This window comes from Sphaerodactylus townsendi, linkage group LG06 (assembly GCF_021028975.2).
Source record: "Sphaerodactylus townsendi isolate TG3544 linkage group LG06, MPM_Stown_v2.3, whole genome shotgun sequence".
In the NCBI taxonomy this organism is placed as follows: domain Eukaryota; kingdom Metazoa; phylum Chordata; class Lepidosauria; order Squamata; family Sphaerodactylidae; genus Sphaerodactylus; species Sphaerodactylus townsendi.
In genome coordinates, this window is record NC_059430.1 from 103,434,499 (window position 1) to 103,451,791 (window position 17,293).

A 17,293-nucleotide genomic window follows, 5' to 3' on the forward strand; every position below is an offset into this window, starting at 1 on the left:
ATCTCTGTTCAAGCCTCAGGCCTCACACCACCAGATACTGGTACCAACTGGGATAACTCTGGCTCTTAAAAAACCTTGACATCTAAAGCTGGCTCAGTTAAATTTCAGGTTGCCCCTCCCTGCTGCAGTTATTGCCTCATAAGAACATAAGAAAGAGCCTGCTGGATCAGACCAGAGTCCATCTGCTACTCGCAGTGGCCCACCGGATGCCTTTGGGAACTCACATGCAGCATGTGAAAGCAATAACCTTCTGCTGCTGCTGCTGCTCCCGAGCACCTGGTCTGTTAAGGCATTTGCAATCTCAGATCAAGGAGGATCAAGATTGGTAGCCATAGATCGACTTCTCCTCCATAAATCTGTCCAAGCCCCTTTAAAGCTATCCAAGTTAGTGGCCATCACCACCTCCTGTGGCAGCATATTCCATATTGCCACCTTAGAAATCAGATTGGGGAGGGGCATGAGGCAGCAGTAGAATGTCTGGTTGACATGCAGATGGTCCCAGGTTTAATCCCTGGTATCTCCAGCTAAAAGACTCAGGCTGCAGGTGACTTGAAAGACCTAAGAGACTGAAGAGCCCCTGCCTGTCTGAGTAGGCAGAACTCACTTAGATGGACCAATGGTCTGCTCTAGTACAGGAGTCTGCAACCTCCAGCTCTCCAGATGTTCATGGACTACAATTCCCATCAGCCAATTGGTCATGGTGGCAGAGGCTGATGGGAATTGTAGTCCATGAACATCTGGAGAGCCGCAGGTTAGGTAGCTTCATATGTTCAGATCTTAACTGTCTGCTTTGCTTGCTACCTTTGGAATACCTTTTGGTTCCTTCAAGTACTAACTCATGCCTTACTTTGGGTCTCGCCACTGGGCTCTAGGCCCGTGGTGGCGAACCTTTGGCACTCCAGATGTTATGGACTACAATTCCCAGCAGCCCCTTCCAGCATGGCCAATTGGCCATGCTGGCAGGGTCTGATGGGAATTGTAGTCCATAACATCTGGAGTGCCAAAGGTTCGCCACCACTGCTCTAGGCTGACTCTCCTGCAGGAAGCCAAGATATCTTGATGTTCCCTCGCTCACAAATCTCTCCCCCGCCCATGAAGAAATATGGCCATGTTTTTCTCCCCACTTAATCTTGAACGGGTTTTGAAGGACAGACTCCCCACTGAAAGCGACAGCACTGAGCTGTACTCTTGGGACGGCTACCCATTCTTGAAGCCTGAAGGATAATCAGAGCCATGCAACTGAAACATCCACTGAATTTATTTTTTAATTTTCAATATATGAAAACATTTGGTGGGAGGAGTTGGATTAAAATAAAGAAGAATGGTTATTTTTACTACAAAGTGAAAAAGGCTGGATTTTCAAAAATGGAAACTTTCAGAGACAGCTGCTTCACAGTTTAAAAAAAAAACGAGTCCCGTTTGATTTCACAGCTAAATAGAGCTAGATTTTTAGTCCAGTCGCGCCTCAAGAACCAAACAGACTACTTGGGCATACGCTTTTGACAGCCAAAGCTTCCTTCGTCAGATACTGAAATAGGTGGCTTTTTAAAGGAAGATGCTGTCATGTTTCCAAAAACATGCTATTGACTTACCTTGGTTACAATCGGCATTTTGTGTCAAGCCAGAGCCCTCATAGGATCCCCTCAATGATTTGGAAACTATTTGAAACAATTAGCATTGGGGTAGCTCCGGTTCTTCCCAGACCAGCAGTGGCATTTAGTGTGGTAGCTTCCCAAAGAAGGGCTTTTACTTTAGCACGCATTAATGGTTTTCCTTCCAGTGTTCTCTCTGGCACAGGGGTAGGGAACCTGCGGCTCAAGAGCCGCATGCGGCTCTTCTGCCCTTGCACTGTGGCTCCACGAGCCGCGCCGCCGGCTTCATCCTTGCCTGCCCTGCAGGCAGCAGGGTGGGCGCACCAACTGCCCGCGGACGGCTGGGCCGCGCCGCGGGCTTCCCCTCTCGCCCGCCCTGTTGGGGCAGGGTGGGCGCTTTCCCGGCAGACGGCGAGGATGAGCCTTCAGGCAGCAGGACGGGCGCACCAATTGCCCACAGACGGCTGGGCCGCGCTGCAGGCTTCCTCTCTCGCCCGCCCCGTTGGAGTGGGGTGGGCGCTTTCCCGGTGGCCAGCAAGGCCGAGCCACTGGCTTCATCCTTGCCCGCCCTGCAGGCAGCAGGGCAAGCACACCAATTGCCCGGGCTGGCTGGGCAGTGCCGCGGGCTTCCCCTCTCGCCCACCCTGTTTGAGCAGGGCGGGCGCTTTCCCGGCGGCCGGCAAGGCCAAGCCGCTGGCCCCATCCTTGCCCGCCCTGCAGTGTTATCTTTATTTTAAATGTCAAAAATTATTTGCGGCTCCAAGTGTTTTCTTTTCCCGTGGAAAACGGGTCCAAATGGCTCTTTTGAGTGTTAAAGGTTCCCTACCCCTGCTCTGGCAGATATCTACATATCCCCTATCATGAGAGACTATATTCGTGTGGAGCTGGGACTCCTGATTCATTAACTCACATTATTCTAGAATGCCACTTATTTGCTGAACCCCGTAATATATTCCTTTCACCTTTCATTTTAATCTGGAGGAACCGGGTTTGATTCCCTGCTCTGCCACTTGAGCTGTGGAGGCTTATCTGAGGACTTCAGATTAGCCTGTGCACTCCCGCACACGCCAGCTGGGTGACCTTGGGCTAGTCACAGTTCTTCTGAGCTCTCTCAGCCCCACCCACCTCACAGGGTGTCTGTTGTGAGGGGGGAAGGGCAAGGAGATTGTAAGCCCCTTTGAGTCTCCTACAGGGGGGGTGGATATAAATCCAAACTCCTCTTCCTCCTCCTCCTCCTCTTCTTTTTCTTCTTTTTCTTCTTCTTCTTTTTCATTACAGAAAAATTTTCCTTTAATAATGCTGAGAAAATTCTGTTCCTATTGTCAGGCTCCAATAAGGAGATCTCCATTTTAGTAACTAAATGTTTAACACTGTTAATCTTAGATACACATTTCAGTCAAATGTATTAACTGATTATGTGCTATTTTAATTGGTCTACTTATTTTATCTATGTTGTATTTTAATATTTGAATGAGTGTTTTCTTTTATTGTATGGAATACCTTAACTGGATGTTGTTTATAGAGATTATTCTGCCGGGCCTTTGTTCCGTCGGGCCTTTGGAGGGACCAGCCACTGAAGGTGCCCCCTCCTCTTCCTTCTCCTTTACATCTGGGTCCCCTTTGTTTAATGGGACCCGCCGTCCCTCCCTCTTGGGGAGGATTTTAAATATGGGTTTTGTTGGATGCCTCTTATCGTTTTTATCGCTGTTTTTAAAGGATTTTAGTAACTGTATTTAAAATTGATGGAGCCAATGCACCCTGTAATTTATAGAAAATCTGTGCTCCTTTGATTGTATTGAGATTTTATGTTGTACACCGCCAGAGCCCCTCGGGGATGGGGCAGTATAAAAATCCAAATAATAAATAAATAAATAAAATTATTTTGTTGTTTATTGCAAATGTTATACTCATTTTGTGTACTTGAATTAAGCCTATTAAAGGTCACAGTATCAGTGTCAGTGTGGTAGCTGGGTGGGTGGCCACTGTTGATGCGCGCTCACCTTGCTTAGATTGCACCCGCATCAGGATCCTGGTGGGCAAGTCACGCAGCATTTACAACCAACTACATGGGAGTAAATGTGCTGCCTTTGCGCCAACATCGTCAGCGTAGATTTCACTAGTGCCTGCTCAGAACTGACTGTATGGAAATGTAGGTCGATTCTCCACTTACGATTAGACGCGTGCTAGTCACTCCAAATATCCAGGTTTCCTGCAGAACTCCCCACTACATCAGCGCCAAACGCGCATTCATCCTGTTTCTGGCGCCCCCCCCCCCCCTTCAGCACATGTTATTTTAGAACCTGGAAGAAAGTAGACCTTTTTGAAAAATGCATGAACAATCTGGAGTGGTGGGGAAGTTGGGGGGGTGAGTCCAGATTTGAACTACTTGCCCTTGCGAGTGACGTGGAGCCTCCAATCCAATCAGGACGCAGTGGGCTATGCGTGATGCGCGCACAGCCCTTTTTTTTATTTTGCAGACCAGAGATCCACGTGGATACGAAGCAACATGACTGATTTTTGGTTTTGACTGATTGGTTTTGACTGATTGACTGAGTAGAAGGCAGTACAAAGCAGTGTGACACGTCATATCCATGTGGATTCAAGTACATGGAGGTGTGCAGAAACAGGGCTTTGCTTTAATCGCCCGTTTCTTCGTCTCCGCGTAGAGTAATTTTGCACATGCTCGTGCAGACGTGGATTCGTCAGTTTGAAAAAAAAAATTCCCGCCCCAGCACAACGCAGCAGCCAATCAGGATAGACCCTGAGTGGATTGCGTGTTTGATCCGCCAACAGTGGGGACTCCTGCGTGGCTGCAGGATTTCTGGGAGCAAGGGGGCAGAAGCTGCAGTGGGGACCATGAAACCGTGCTCAAAAGGTCCCGAATCTAACCAAACTGGTTTCTATCTACTTTCATTTTTGAAGTGGGGAATCAACTGTAGTGTGTCTATGATCCATTAGTACAAGCAAGGAACAAAGATACTGGGCTGTGGGAGTCAATCAAGGAGAACAGTTCTCAAGAATGGAGAGAAGCCAGGCAGCTCCACCAACCCCCGAGCCAAGAAGCATTCAGACAACTGAGGAAACAAACTCTGGAGTAAGGGAAGGTTTCTCCCCCCGTCATGTGTGTCAGGCAAGGCTAGAATGCAGAGACAAGCTACACAGCACCTCTTCCCCAGCAGGACTGAAACACCTATGCCTAAAATGGATTATTTTAGCACATAGAGAAGAAAACAGAGGGACAGGCTTGGGAGAAGTGGCGTGAGAATAAAAACGCACAGAATATTTTCACTCCAAAAACAATGTTAAGATTCAAGGGTCCCGCTTGTCATTGGTGGACAAACCAGTCTCAACAGAGGAGTGACAGAGAGCCCCCGATGGCCGGTACGGACTAGTAACCCTGCGCTGAAGGTCCCAGAAGTAATTTACGAAGTTTCGTTTTTCAAAGTGGTCTGTCCCAGACAAAAAAACAACCAGCTCTGCTTTTCAGTTAACTCGGTGCATTCTTCTTAGTGCTGCCCAGACCTGCCAAGGGAGACAATTCATTCGGCTATGTGTTACTCTTTCCTGCCTCTCACGCATTCGCCAGCCTCCCGAAACAGCATGCAGAAGGTAATTATGCAATTAATTAATCCTGTTCTGTTTTACAAGTTTGTTTTGAGGGAGGCCCCTGAAAGGATATTTGCATGGACGACTCTTCAGTGGGCTGGGAAATTAGCATTCCCCCTATTCTGTCCCCCTCCTTCCCCTTATTATTATTATTATAGCAAAGCTGTGCAGTTCCAGAGCCTCATACAAATTCCTGAATTTTGCAGCAGGCTAGATTAATTATCGAATGGCTGAACTAAATGGCAAACTGTCGAGATCCTATTAATAAGGGCTCAGTCTTGGAAAGATAGCAGGACACGGACACGGCAGCTAGTCAAGGTTAGCAAGGTCTTACAAGGCTCCATAAACACAGAGGTTCTTGTATTTTGCCAAGGGATTGTTTTCAGCAATGGTAATCCTCACAATGATAGGAGCCATCCCCAAAAGAACTATAACATACAGTGGCGTAGCACGAAGGGAACGGGGTGTGTGCATGACGCACCGGGTGTGCACCAATGCAGGGGTGCAGCATCACGGGGACAGGCGGGGGCATGGCAGGGGCACAGGGTGCACGCTTGCCCTGGGTGCCATTCCCCCTCGCTCCAGTCCTGATAACATATCCCCTCATAGCTGAGGAGGGCCAGATTCTGGGTTACTTAAGATTCTGGACTTATGACTCTGTTCTCCCATTGATAAGCTGTGTAACTCTGAGCAAAGTCATTTGCAGTTTCAATTAAAGTGGAGGCCACTCAGTGTTGCAGAGAAGGGGGCTTGTAATTAATGCTTAGGGGAATCGGATAAAAGGGACTTTCAATAGCCAAGCAGCGATTACTGGTTGAAAGTGGTCTGAAAAGTGTAACTGATTTTTAAGTGACCTTTCAAAACTCTGCCCCATCCCAGACAGTGTTTTTTTACCAACCAGTTGCACAAAACCATGAGCATAGGTGAGCAGGCAACTTGACGGGAAGGCAGCACTGTATACCCCAGTCTTGTCTTATCTTGCAGGGTAGGAGTCTTCCAAAAAAGGCTCTACAGAAGAATGCGTGGGCAACGCCTCTGCTTCCAGCTTGCCTTGAACGAGTGCCAGCATGGTGTAGTGGTTAAGAGGAGGTGCACTCTAATTTGGAGAACCAGGTTTGATTCCCCGCTCTGCCACTTGAGCTATGGAGGCTTATCTGGTGAACCAGATTAGCTTGTTTCACTCCAACACATCAATAATGTTGGGAGGAGTGCAACGTATGATACTGGCAATGAAAAGTTGCACTTTTATGCCGCTTTCTTCTCTTTATTTACCCGTCACTAAAAGTGCAATCTTATAAATATATAAAGCTACTACAACCTAAACATAAGTGAATATGTATACTTATACTTTTAAGGTTATTCACTTATGTTTAGGTTGTAGCAGCTTTCCATGTAGTAGCATTGCAAATAGACCTACCCCCTCCGCTAAGATTCAGATCTATCCTGTTTGGGATGTGGAAGCGTTTTCGGGCAGACTCACAATGTATGCATCAAAGATGCATCACTGTGCCTGGACAGTGCAATGTGACATGTTTGGAAGAAGGGGTGTAAGTCGGGGAAGAAACACATGAAGCTGCCTTATTCTGATTCAGGCCATTGGTCCATCAAGGCCAATAGTGCCTATGCAGACTGTCAGAGGCTTTCTGGGGTCTCAGCCTGAGGTTTTTCACATAATTCCTGGTTCTTTTAAGTGGAGAAACTAGGCTTTGAACCTGAGATCTTCTGATGCCAAGCAGATCCTCTGACTCTGAATCACAGCCTCTCTGAAGGTTGGTGGTTGGGGTGGGGGCAGTGGTAGGATTCAAATAATTTAACAACTGGTTGGTTACAAGCACCATTTTAACAACCGGTTCTGCCAAAGTGGTGTGAACCTGCTGAATCCGACCACTGGGTGGGGGAGACAAACTGCATTATGTAGGGGAGCTGTACACACAACTCGAGGCAGATGACATGTAGTCTGCGGGAAAGCAAAATCAGTTTCCATTTTGCTCAGGTCAGAGCACTTTCAAAACTCAAACTGCATTTCTAAATAAATGAAATTGTCTCTCGCACACCTGGTCCTCCTTTCCAGCCCACCCTCCCCTCCACGTCAGGGTTAGGTTACTGATGTACAAACAAAGAGCCTCATATGTGGATACTGCCTCTGCTAGAAGTAGTTTAATTCCTTGCAAGATGGATTTATCTGGATCAGATGGGAATTCAATGCATACTTCTTAGCGAGAGTCTACTTTCAAGTCTGATCGGCAAGCCGTGGAGAATCCACCTGCTTCATGAAACTCTTCCTGCAAGTTAAAACATGTGTTTCCCTTGACACCCTTCCCAAGACAACAGTATAGCAAACAGCACATATGGTGGCTATCCACACCTATAAAAGCCCCATCTTATTTCTTGCTGATGGCAGAGCATGATGGGATGAGATAAACTGGCAGGCAGGCAGAAGTCACCTGGAGATTTAGAGTTATAATTAAGAACATAAGAAAGAGCCTGCTGGATCAGACCAGAGTCCATCTAGTCCAGCACTCTGCTACTCGCAGTGGCCCACCAGGTGCCTTTGGGAGCTCACGTGCAGGAAGTGAAAGCAATGGCCTTCTGCTGCTGCTGCTGCTGCTCCTAAGCACCTGGTCTGCTAAGGCATTTGCAATCTCAGATCAAGGAGGATCTATGGGAAGGATATACACACCACACATCAAATCTTTTTTGTGAAAAGTCAGACTGTGGGTTTTTTTTCAAATACGTGGATTTCATTTCCAGCAACAAGTGGTCAGAGAAGGACTGAACTTACATGATCGATCAACTCTCGGATCATGCCATTCCACTGCCCTTTCTCGTCCTGGGCTCCATATTTCCCGTCCTCCACTAACCGGATGTCATACACGAAGCCAAGGATATGTGAAAGCTCCTTCAGGAGGTCAACGCAGTAGCCTTCAAAGCGGTCATTCCCAGAGAGGACAGTGTCAGACTTGCGGAACATGATGAAGGGTTCCTCCTGGCAGCCAAGAGAGAAAGACCAGGAGGATGAAACTCAGGTGAGCCATAGAGCCAACACCCAGCCAGCAGCCAAACTCCCACACCTCCCAGCATGGTACTACACTCACAACTGAAAGTGTGTTACAAATTATGAAGTGATTTACAATATGCATTAACCATAACATGAGGTTAACCAACCAAAGCTAATCCCTGAACTAAAAAAAACAACTCTTTCAAGCATCCTTATTTTGGTGCTCCAATGTGCCAGTGTGGACATCTGGGCGAAGCTTCTCTGTTTAAAGAGCTGGAACTGAGGGTGAGATGGCACAGCATGGTGCACCTTGACCCTTATATCTCCTGAATACAAAAGGCTTGCAAAGTTTTTAAAACGAAAGGTGGAAATTCAGGGAAACTGTACATTGTGGCAACTGCTTCAGATAATATTATTGAACTATAGCACAGCAATGACCAATGATAAAGAATACTCAAAAAACACTGTGGTCGTAAAGCGGGGGAAATGGAGACAGTGAGAGGTTGATGAAAGGAAAATGGTACTGATGTGGGCATGGACTTAAAAAAATGCACATCTTCACACCCACACAGCCTGAACTACATTATTTCTAGAAAGATCAGGCTAAACGTGGTTTAGGAAGGAAATATACCAGAGACAGGGAAAGCCTGAAAAGTGATTGATTAGTGGACCATGTCATAAAGTTGCTTGGGGTGGAATAACCTGTCCTTGGGAGTGGGTAAACAAACGAACGAACGAACGAACGAACCAATGAACGAACGAACCAACGAACCAACGAACGAACAAACGAACCAACGATGGGTGGGTGGGTGGGTGGGTGGGTGGATGGATGGATGGATGGAAGGAAGGAAGTTTAGAAGCTAAAATGGATGAGGCTGCAACCAGGGAGCACTTGTACACTCTCTCAGCTAAGTCTGCCTGTTCCCCTTTATGCCCCAGCTTACTTCCACAAACACTAACAAAATGTCCAAGACTGAACCAAACAGGGATTGAACTGATAGATAACCACACACAAGTGGTGGTAGGAAATATAGCACGAGAGCATGGCCAAAGCTTTCAGAAGAAATAAAAGCCAATCACAAACAGAAAGTGTGTGTATGTATTTGAAAGGGAGTATCTTCCCCCAAGTAGCAAGGAAGAGTATCAAATGCAACATCCCTTACGGGTCTCTTCCCCTTTGGGTGACAGTGCCTAGCTGCATGTAATATACCCAAATGTCAACCCAGTGGGCCTTGTCATACTTCATTAGGGATTGAATAGGGACTCATTCCAATCTGATGCCTGCTATCAAACCCAAAAGACAGCTTCTGTGCAAAAGACATGGTGACAGTCAGTGGTAAGGATCCAGGCCTTGTTGGCTAAGTGAATACCTTTTGGCTAATCTGTGACTTGGGTGCATAAGGGTGTCTCTACTGAGCAAGAGAGAATGCAGACCTAGTTCTGGCTGCCGCTTCATGGGCCCTCAAGAGTTTGGGTCTTTGGAATTATGCCCCTGTACGGTGTGCAGACTTGGCACCTTAGTGGGCTCATCTGCCCCCTCCCAAACTGTCATACAACACATGGGGGGCACTGCTTGCATTGTGTGGCCTGGATGGCCCCAGAGACTCTGCTGCCATGCCTTCATAGGGTCCTGAGCATCTGCTTCCCATGTGAAACCCTAGCACCTCCATACATTTTCTCAACAACCTTTTGAGGCTGAGACTGGGCTAAGAGAGAAGACTTTATCCCAAGTCACCTCATGAAACTCAGGGCTCAGCAGGGATCAGAACCTGGATCCCTCAATGTATACCACCATACCCCCTGCACACCACCAATTTTCTGTCACAGAGTGATCTGAGCAAACCCCATCTGGTCCCAGATCATCAGCTCTCTTGACACCAAATATCACCTTTAGTACCCCTTTGCTGCTCTCTACATAAGTGTGCCTCTTCCCCAAGAGGAGATGGTTTCACTTTCATCCATGACTCTGCTGACTACAGGCCCTCCACAGACCAGAGTCATGAGGCGACCAGGATTACCCCACATCTCAGAGATGGTGAGATTCCAAGCTAGAACCTTGTCTTCTAGCGTTGGCTGCTTCACCCAGAAAGCTTTAGCACCTGCTTGCCGGTGCCTCTCTTTCAGCTCCCTAGTTGCCGAGGAGCTCCACGTAGGGTTGGCAACTTTGGAAAGAGAGATTCCTGGAGATTTCAGGATGGAGCCTGGGAAGGGCAGGGCTTTGGGAGGGACCTCAGCAGGGTTTAATGCCATGAAGCCCGCCCTCCAAGGCAGCCATTCCCTCCACAGGAACTAATCTCTAAACTCAGGAGACCTCCAGGCCCCACCTGGAGGTTGGCAGCCCTAGCTCTGCCTGTGAAGGAAGCTGATTGGATCCTGATGAGTTGCACCACAAAGAAAAACTTTCATGGCAGCTTTCAAGATATGCGGTCCTGAGAACCCCTGTTGCCACCTTGAATGAGTACTTTGTGATGAATATGCACACCTTAGTCTATCCTTCTGAAACGGCTTTCCTGGTATAGATCCTCAGCCTGGGCTGTGACAAAAAGTCAAAACAAACTTATTCTTGATAGTTTCCCCTGCTATACAGCAAAAATTCAACCCTTTTTCAATCAGGATAAATTCCTCTCATTTCATGCGAGGCATGGAAGCACAGCCAACGTTCCATTTTTTGCTTCCTGCTAGATAATGTGAGACATTTAGATGCTGAAAGTATAAACCATTCTTCCCATACATATATAAATGTTGTCAAGTTGCCAGCAATAAGCTTTCAAGGCATGTGGGACTCAGTGGTTGCCACTGCTTTCTTCTGCAGAGCTGTCCTTGGAGGTCTCCCATCCAAGTGCAGACCCTGCTTAGATTCTGAGAGCTGTGGAAATCAGGCCGTACCATGGTGCCTTCCCTCCCACCCTACTCATAAGCAAGGAGTACATCTAAGTGCCAAATACTGGAAAGGTGAAACAGATCAAATCCAGTTGAATCCTGCAGCTGGTTACCAGGACTGTAGTGACAATCAAAGATCTGTTCGTCAGGGAATCGGTAACGTTGGGGCCCTGCCTTCGGGTGGTTTCAGTGATATTGAGTCCATCGGAGGGGCTCCATACTCCAACCTGTGATGGAGAGAAAGGAAAACGCTCATCTGGAGCCTGCAACAGATTCCACCAGGTTAAAGAACATAGACAGGACTTTTGCTAGAGGTAGTGTAGGCAGAAAGTCACAGGCAAGAAGGCTGAATTCTGCAGGGTTGGAAAGAGCCCGGCCACCTTGCAGGCAACAGTAATTTCAGATACATACAATATTTATGCTGTTCTACTGTTCTATGAGAAGTTAAAGTGGAGACAGAACTGAGTGTGAGCTGGACTGTAGGAGGAACAGACCCCAAATTAAGAGGCCTTGGTTCTAGTGAACTTTGTTAGGAAGGGCCTCCTCGGCCTTTTCCTATTGAAGATGAGGTGCACACACTCTCTCTCTGGCTATTGATTCATTTGTGGTCTCCTTCACATTGCGGATTCATTCCCTTTGGGTTGGATTCTCAGAAACACATGTTTTCCCCTCTCCCAAACTCCCATGCCTCAGATCAGAGAATCGCTGTAGCTTTTGAAACCTCTGCAAGCGCGACTTATCCTTTTTCTTCACAGGAAGAGCAACAGGAATCAACATATGATTTGTTTTCTTCTGGTTTTCTCGCTCCTTCTGGCTTTTTCCACCCATATGGCTGCAGCTCCAGGCACCACTCCAGAAGGATTGAAAGTGCTGTTTTTAAATTTTCACACAAAGGGTCTATCATTTGAATGACAACCCCTTGAAATTGACCTAAAACTTGCATGGTCTAGCAAATTAATGCTAGACCAAAGATGGCCCTCCCCTTCCCCCCCAAAGGTGACAAATAACCTCTCCAGCTGGAGGTTGCAGGGATACAACAAGAAGGTGGGGGTGGGTAAAATAAAGGATCGGATCAGTTTTGCAGCAGGTGAATCTCATTTAAACAAAAAAATGCAGTTAAAAACCCACTGTGAAGCAAACAGTCACGAGGTAAGTACTGCATGCATAAATGGTCTCTCTCTGTCTCAGTGTCCTGAGTACAAAATGGGGCACAACAACTACTGAGCAGCTTTTACAAGTTATTATGTAGCTGAATGGCACCACTGCATTCAGTAAGCTGGTACATGCCAAAGTCAAAGGCACCAGGTTGATCACACTGCTCAGATGCACACTGGGAAAAGTTTTCAGAGAATAGCTGTATTGGTCCCCATTTACATTCAAGTCCAGTTGCATTTTAGAGAGCAACAAGATCATCTGGGTATAAGCTTTCAAGAGCCTGATGAAGGGAGCTTTGACTATCAAATCTTGTCGGTCTCTAAGGTGCCACTGGACTTGAATCTTATATATCCGAAAAAGGTTTGGGAACTGGCATGCTAAATGTGCATAAGTAGAAAAAGAGATGCATGTGTGTGTGGACTTGAACACTGATTTCAGCTGTGCCTGGAAATGGTTCTTAAGCATCTGTCAAAACTAACCTCAAAGAAGAGACCAATACATTCTGCCTACTGTGTCTGAGCAGGAATTCCCTGCAGGATTCCCTGCAGGAATGAGAGAGATGCCCCAGTCTCAGTCTGGATGGCCAGAGGAGTTATTTTTGTTCTGTATATCTGCACACCCACCTGCTTTATTGCAATACAGCAGGGGTGTCCAACTGGCATGGCCAATTGGGGCTGATGGAGATTGTAGTCCATGAACAACTGAAGCAGCAGAGTTGAACACCTCTGCAATAGAGAGTTTACTGGGAAGCCAGACTGTATACACAAAACCCAGCTCCTCTCCTCTCCTCCACCTCAATCCTGTGAAAATTTATGCCCTCAAAAGTTACATGTGGCCATGATGACAAGCGACAAGAAACTGGAGATCCCACAGCAGACCCGCAGAGAAAACTGACTACATTGGGCAGTATATCAATATTAAAAGACACCCCCCCCCCCACCATTACCAACCTCCTATCCCACTACCAATGCAGTCACGCTGGATGGATAATACATGATTTGCAATTACACATGCTTAAGACTGCTGTAATCCTCAAACTCGCGGGAGGCAAGGAGGCTCAGAAGCCCACCACTAAACCTGGGCAAATGTAAGCTATTAGACGTAATACAAAAGTACATATTGGGATTCGTTCCCTGTTTGGGCACATCATTAATTCAGATTATCCAGTGACAGGAATTTAATGTCCACAGAGATTTGACACGGATACTGTAAAGCCTCTCTTGAGCTGACAAGGAGCTTGAACACATATTTGTGAGGAAGAGAGAGAGCGAGAGAGAGCAGGGGGGTCTCTGTGGGCAGAACTTGGTAGAACTGACAGGAATTAACTGCAGAGTCCACAGCAATCTATCAGGAAGCATTTGTTGAAAACAACTAATGTTTATGCTCCACGTTGACCCTAAATAACCATTTCTAACAACTGTTTTGAGTAAGGCAGAAGAAATATGAGCATTTGTCACCTTTCAAAGACCGGGTAAAGTGAGAGAGGCTTTCCCTCCCGCACATAATGTTAGAATTCAGAGTCACCCAATGAAGCTGGTTGGTGGAAGGTTTATTATGGGATACATTTCTGACTTTAAAAAAGGATGTGAGCTTCCCATAATACATAAGCATATGGAATTCATAGCTACAAGATATGGTGGTAGATACTGACTGTGATGGCTTAAAAAAAGAACCAGGGACATTGATACAGAACTATCATATCAGTCACAGCAGTTAAAAAAACCCTCCACAATAAGAGGCAGTATACCTCAGAAGATCAGATGCTAGGGGGCAAACGGGTCAACCTCTCTATATAGTCCACCTGTGAGCCTTCAGGGGAGCCAATATGGGCTTCTGTTGAAAACAGGATGCTGAACTAGGCAGGCCTTCATCTGACTGAAATGTAATAATTAAGGGCTGCCAAGTCATAATCACCTCACAATGACCTGAGGACCATGAGCCTTTCAAAGCAAGAGATGAACCGAGGTGGTTTGCCATTGCCTTCCCCTGCATAGCAACCCTGGCCTTCTGTGGCAGTCTCCCATCCAAGTACTAACCATGACCACTGATTTCAGTGCAGTTCAGGGCTCTTCAGACTGCTACCCAAATTATTTTATGCCGCCTTCTTCGGCAAGGTCAAGGCAAACCTCCAGTACTCACAAGGGAGACCACTAAGGAAGACTCTGCAAAGAAATGGCAAACCACCTCTTCTTCTGACTTGCCTTGAAAGCCCCTTGATAGGATCTCTGTAAGACAGTTGCGAATCGACAAGCAGATCTCTCAAGGTCCTTCTGTGTCAACTGGTTTCACAACAGCCCTATGAAAGCCAGTCTAAGACACAGCGAGTCCTCCGAGGCTAGCTTCAAAGCCAAGCAATGAATGCAAAGTCCATCACTCGGTCCGTTCTACCCTTCTTGGGTCCAATGAATGCTACAAGGATTGATAACAGGGGCAGGTCCCATGCTGGACGGCAGGCCGCTCCTTGGACCCCCACTTTGAGGGAGCTCAAAGGAGGCCAGAGCCAGCATGGAGCCCAACTGACTGACCTTTTCCAGCCCATCTTCTTTGAGGCTGACAATGTCCAAGTCAAAATCCGTCCGCAGCCCGCTGGTTTTATTGAAGACGATGCGCCCGGTTAAGCCTTCCCACTGGGCCTGCAGGAGGAAGAGTGGAAATGATAGCAGTGGGGGAGGGGGGTGAAGAACAAGGGGGCACAAAAGAGCCCTTTGTCAAGCCCATAAATCACAGTTCGCTACAAGTAGCACGATGCTTCATTTTAATTACTCCTTACACCAATACTCTCTCCCCTGCAGGGCATGATTAATTAATCATCGGTGCTTGTCATTGCTCACGGGGTGCCTGCCGAGGCTGGAGAGTTCCAGAAATCATACCGGCTGCCTGGTGTTCACACCTTCCAGGTTCCATGCGGGGATGGGCAGGAGAAGAAATCAGGGCTTGTTTGGCGAAAGAGGGTCAGTAGATACAAAGGTTTCATGCCAAAGCTGCCCTAGTGACTGCCAGTCAGACCCTGAGGGGAAACCAACCTGAACTGTGCTCCAGCACCACTTCTTGAAGAAGAAGTTGGATTTATATCTCTCCTGTAGGAGACTCAAAGGGGCTTGCAAAGTCCTTTCCCTTCCCCCCTCACAACAAACACCCTGTGAGGTAGGAGCTCAGAAGAACTGTGACTAGCCCAAGGTCACCCAGCTGGCATGTGTTGGAGTGCACAGGCTAATCTGAATTCCCCAGATAAAGCCTCCACAGCTCAGGCGGCAGAGCGGGGAATCAAACCCGGTTCCTCCAGATTAGAGTACACCTGCTCTTAACCACTGCGGCACTGCTGCTCCTGAGGCTAGGTTAGCTTCAGGACTTGCAACATAAAAGGGCATGTGCACCTTAACCCTAACCCCCTCCTCCCCACATCTACAGCCCATTCCCACACATTTGGTCCCGGAGGCAGGGCTTATACGTCAAGAGGCAGTCTGAAGACCTAGTGCCTGGCCAGCACATTCCTTTACCTGTGTTTCTGGTTGCTTCCGCTCTTTCTTCCCCAGTCACAGGATGTGGAAGTTCTTTGCTTCCACATCCCTCCAACTCAAAGGCATCCCTCTCTTCCTAGGACTTACCACTTGCTGAACAATTCACCAGGCAATCTGAAACAACCCCAAATGACATATAATTCCGTCCCCCATGTGTTTCCAATATGGTTGCCAACCTCTAGTTGAGGCCTGGATATGTTCCAGGATTGCAGTTCTTCCACGTGACAGACATCAGTTCTCCTGGAGAAAATGACTGTTTTGGTGGGTGGATTCTGTGGCATGGCACCCTTCTGAGGTCCCCACATCCTGTGTTCCCCAGTCTCTCCCCGCCCCCCCCCCCCCCCCCCCCGCCAATCTCTAGGAATTCCCTAACATGGAATCACCTCAGGGCGAATGGAAAATACCTGTCCTGGGATGAAATTCTCTTATTTTTAATTTCCTCAACATTGTACTGTTGGGTACTTGGAACATTTGTTGGAAAACTGGCAGTTAAGTGGCTTAAATATTCGAACTAACAAAAAAAATTACAGCATCAACATAGCTGAAGAAATCTAGCTCAAATGTTCAAACTGTGTTCTGGGCAGGAGGAGGCCTGCCCTGGGTTATGTCTCGGCCAAGTCCCTTCCAAGGTAAGAAATCCCCACCAACGAGTGATAACCCAGCAGCCGGTCTCTCTTGAGACACTGAAGACCTCTCTATAAAAGAAGGATCCAGAATTCTGTGCCTCTTACCTGAACGTTTGTGCTTTGTGTGTGTGTGTGTGTGTTTCATAAATTACCTTGTAAGAAGAACTAGGCAGCTTACCCAAAACTGTATTCTAGTTCCTGTGTGTGTCACAGAGTTGGGGCTCCCCCTCTTTTGAAAAGAAGTATTTATATTATGGGCTGTCCCATTCAAAGTTCTGGTCTCAGTCCCCTCTGGGCAGAGCAAGGTAGTCAACTGCAGCAACCAGGCCTTGCCTGTTGCTCAGATGACGCTGGTGCACTTACATTGCCTCCAATGACTTCTGCGCGCCCATCTGCCCACAGCAGCACAAGTGTTGAGCTGAAAAACTTGGGCAAGGGGTGCTGCTTTGAGAGAGGGATGGGATTAGCAAAACAGAGAGGCCTTTCCAGCCTCCCTGAAGACCCCATGCTAGCCACACCACCCTCCTTGCTGTGGCAAATGGCTGCTTCATTGCATCACCACAACCACAATGGTGCTTTTTCTTCCAGGACTTCATTAAGGGTCCCAAGCAGCTGTTCTTGGTCGGAGAGATGGCTCTGCCCCAAAAAGTCTTTCTCTGGAGGCCCTCCTGTGCCTTGTGGGGCTTCTCTGAGGACCTCAGTCTTTGCAATAACCATGCTTGCAATCACCTCCCATGGTTTGACTGGCCTCCTTGGAAAGTTCTGGGGTGGGCAGAGTGGTGGTCTGAGGCGCTTTATAAGTACAAGACTTTGTGCACAATCAGAGGCGTAGCAAGGGGGGAAAGCACCTGGTGCACTGGTGCATCCTCCGCCCCCGTCCCACCCCGTCCCGCCCAGCAAAGCCCCGGAATGCCCCCA

General features: G+C 47.6%; 1 protein-coding gene across 1 annotated transcript in view; it reads right to left on the reverse strand.

The window, feature by feature from the left end:
• The window catches only part of GRIK3 (glutamate ionotropic receptor kainate type subunit 3), a 253,820-nt gene that overhangs the window by 45,838 nt on the left and 190,689 nt on the right, over window positions 1-17,293 (reverse strand). Inside the window, 3 exon segments of the mRNA XM_048500433.1 lie at window positions 7,981-8,184; window positions 11,190-11,303; window positions 14,757-14,864. Coding sequence (XP_048356390.1) covers window positions 7,981-8,184; window positions 11,190-11,303; window positions 14,757-14,864 — 426 coding nt within the window.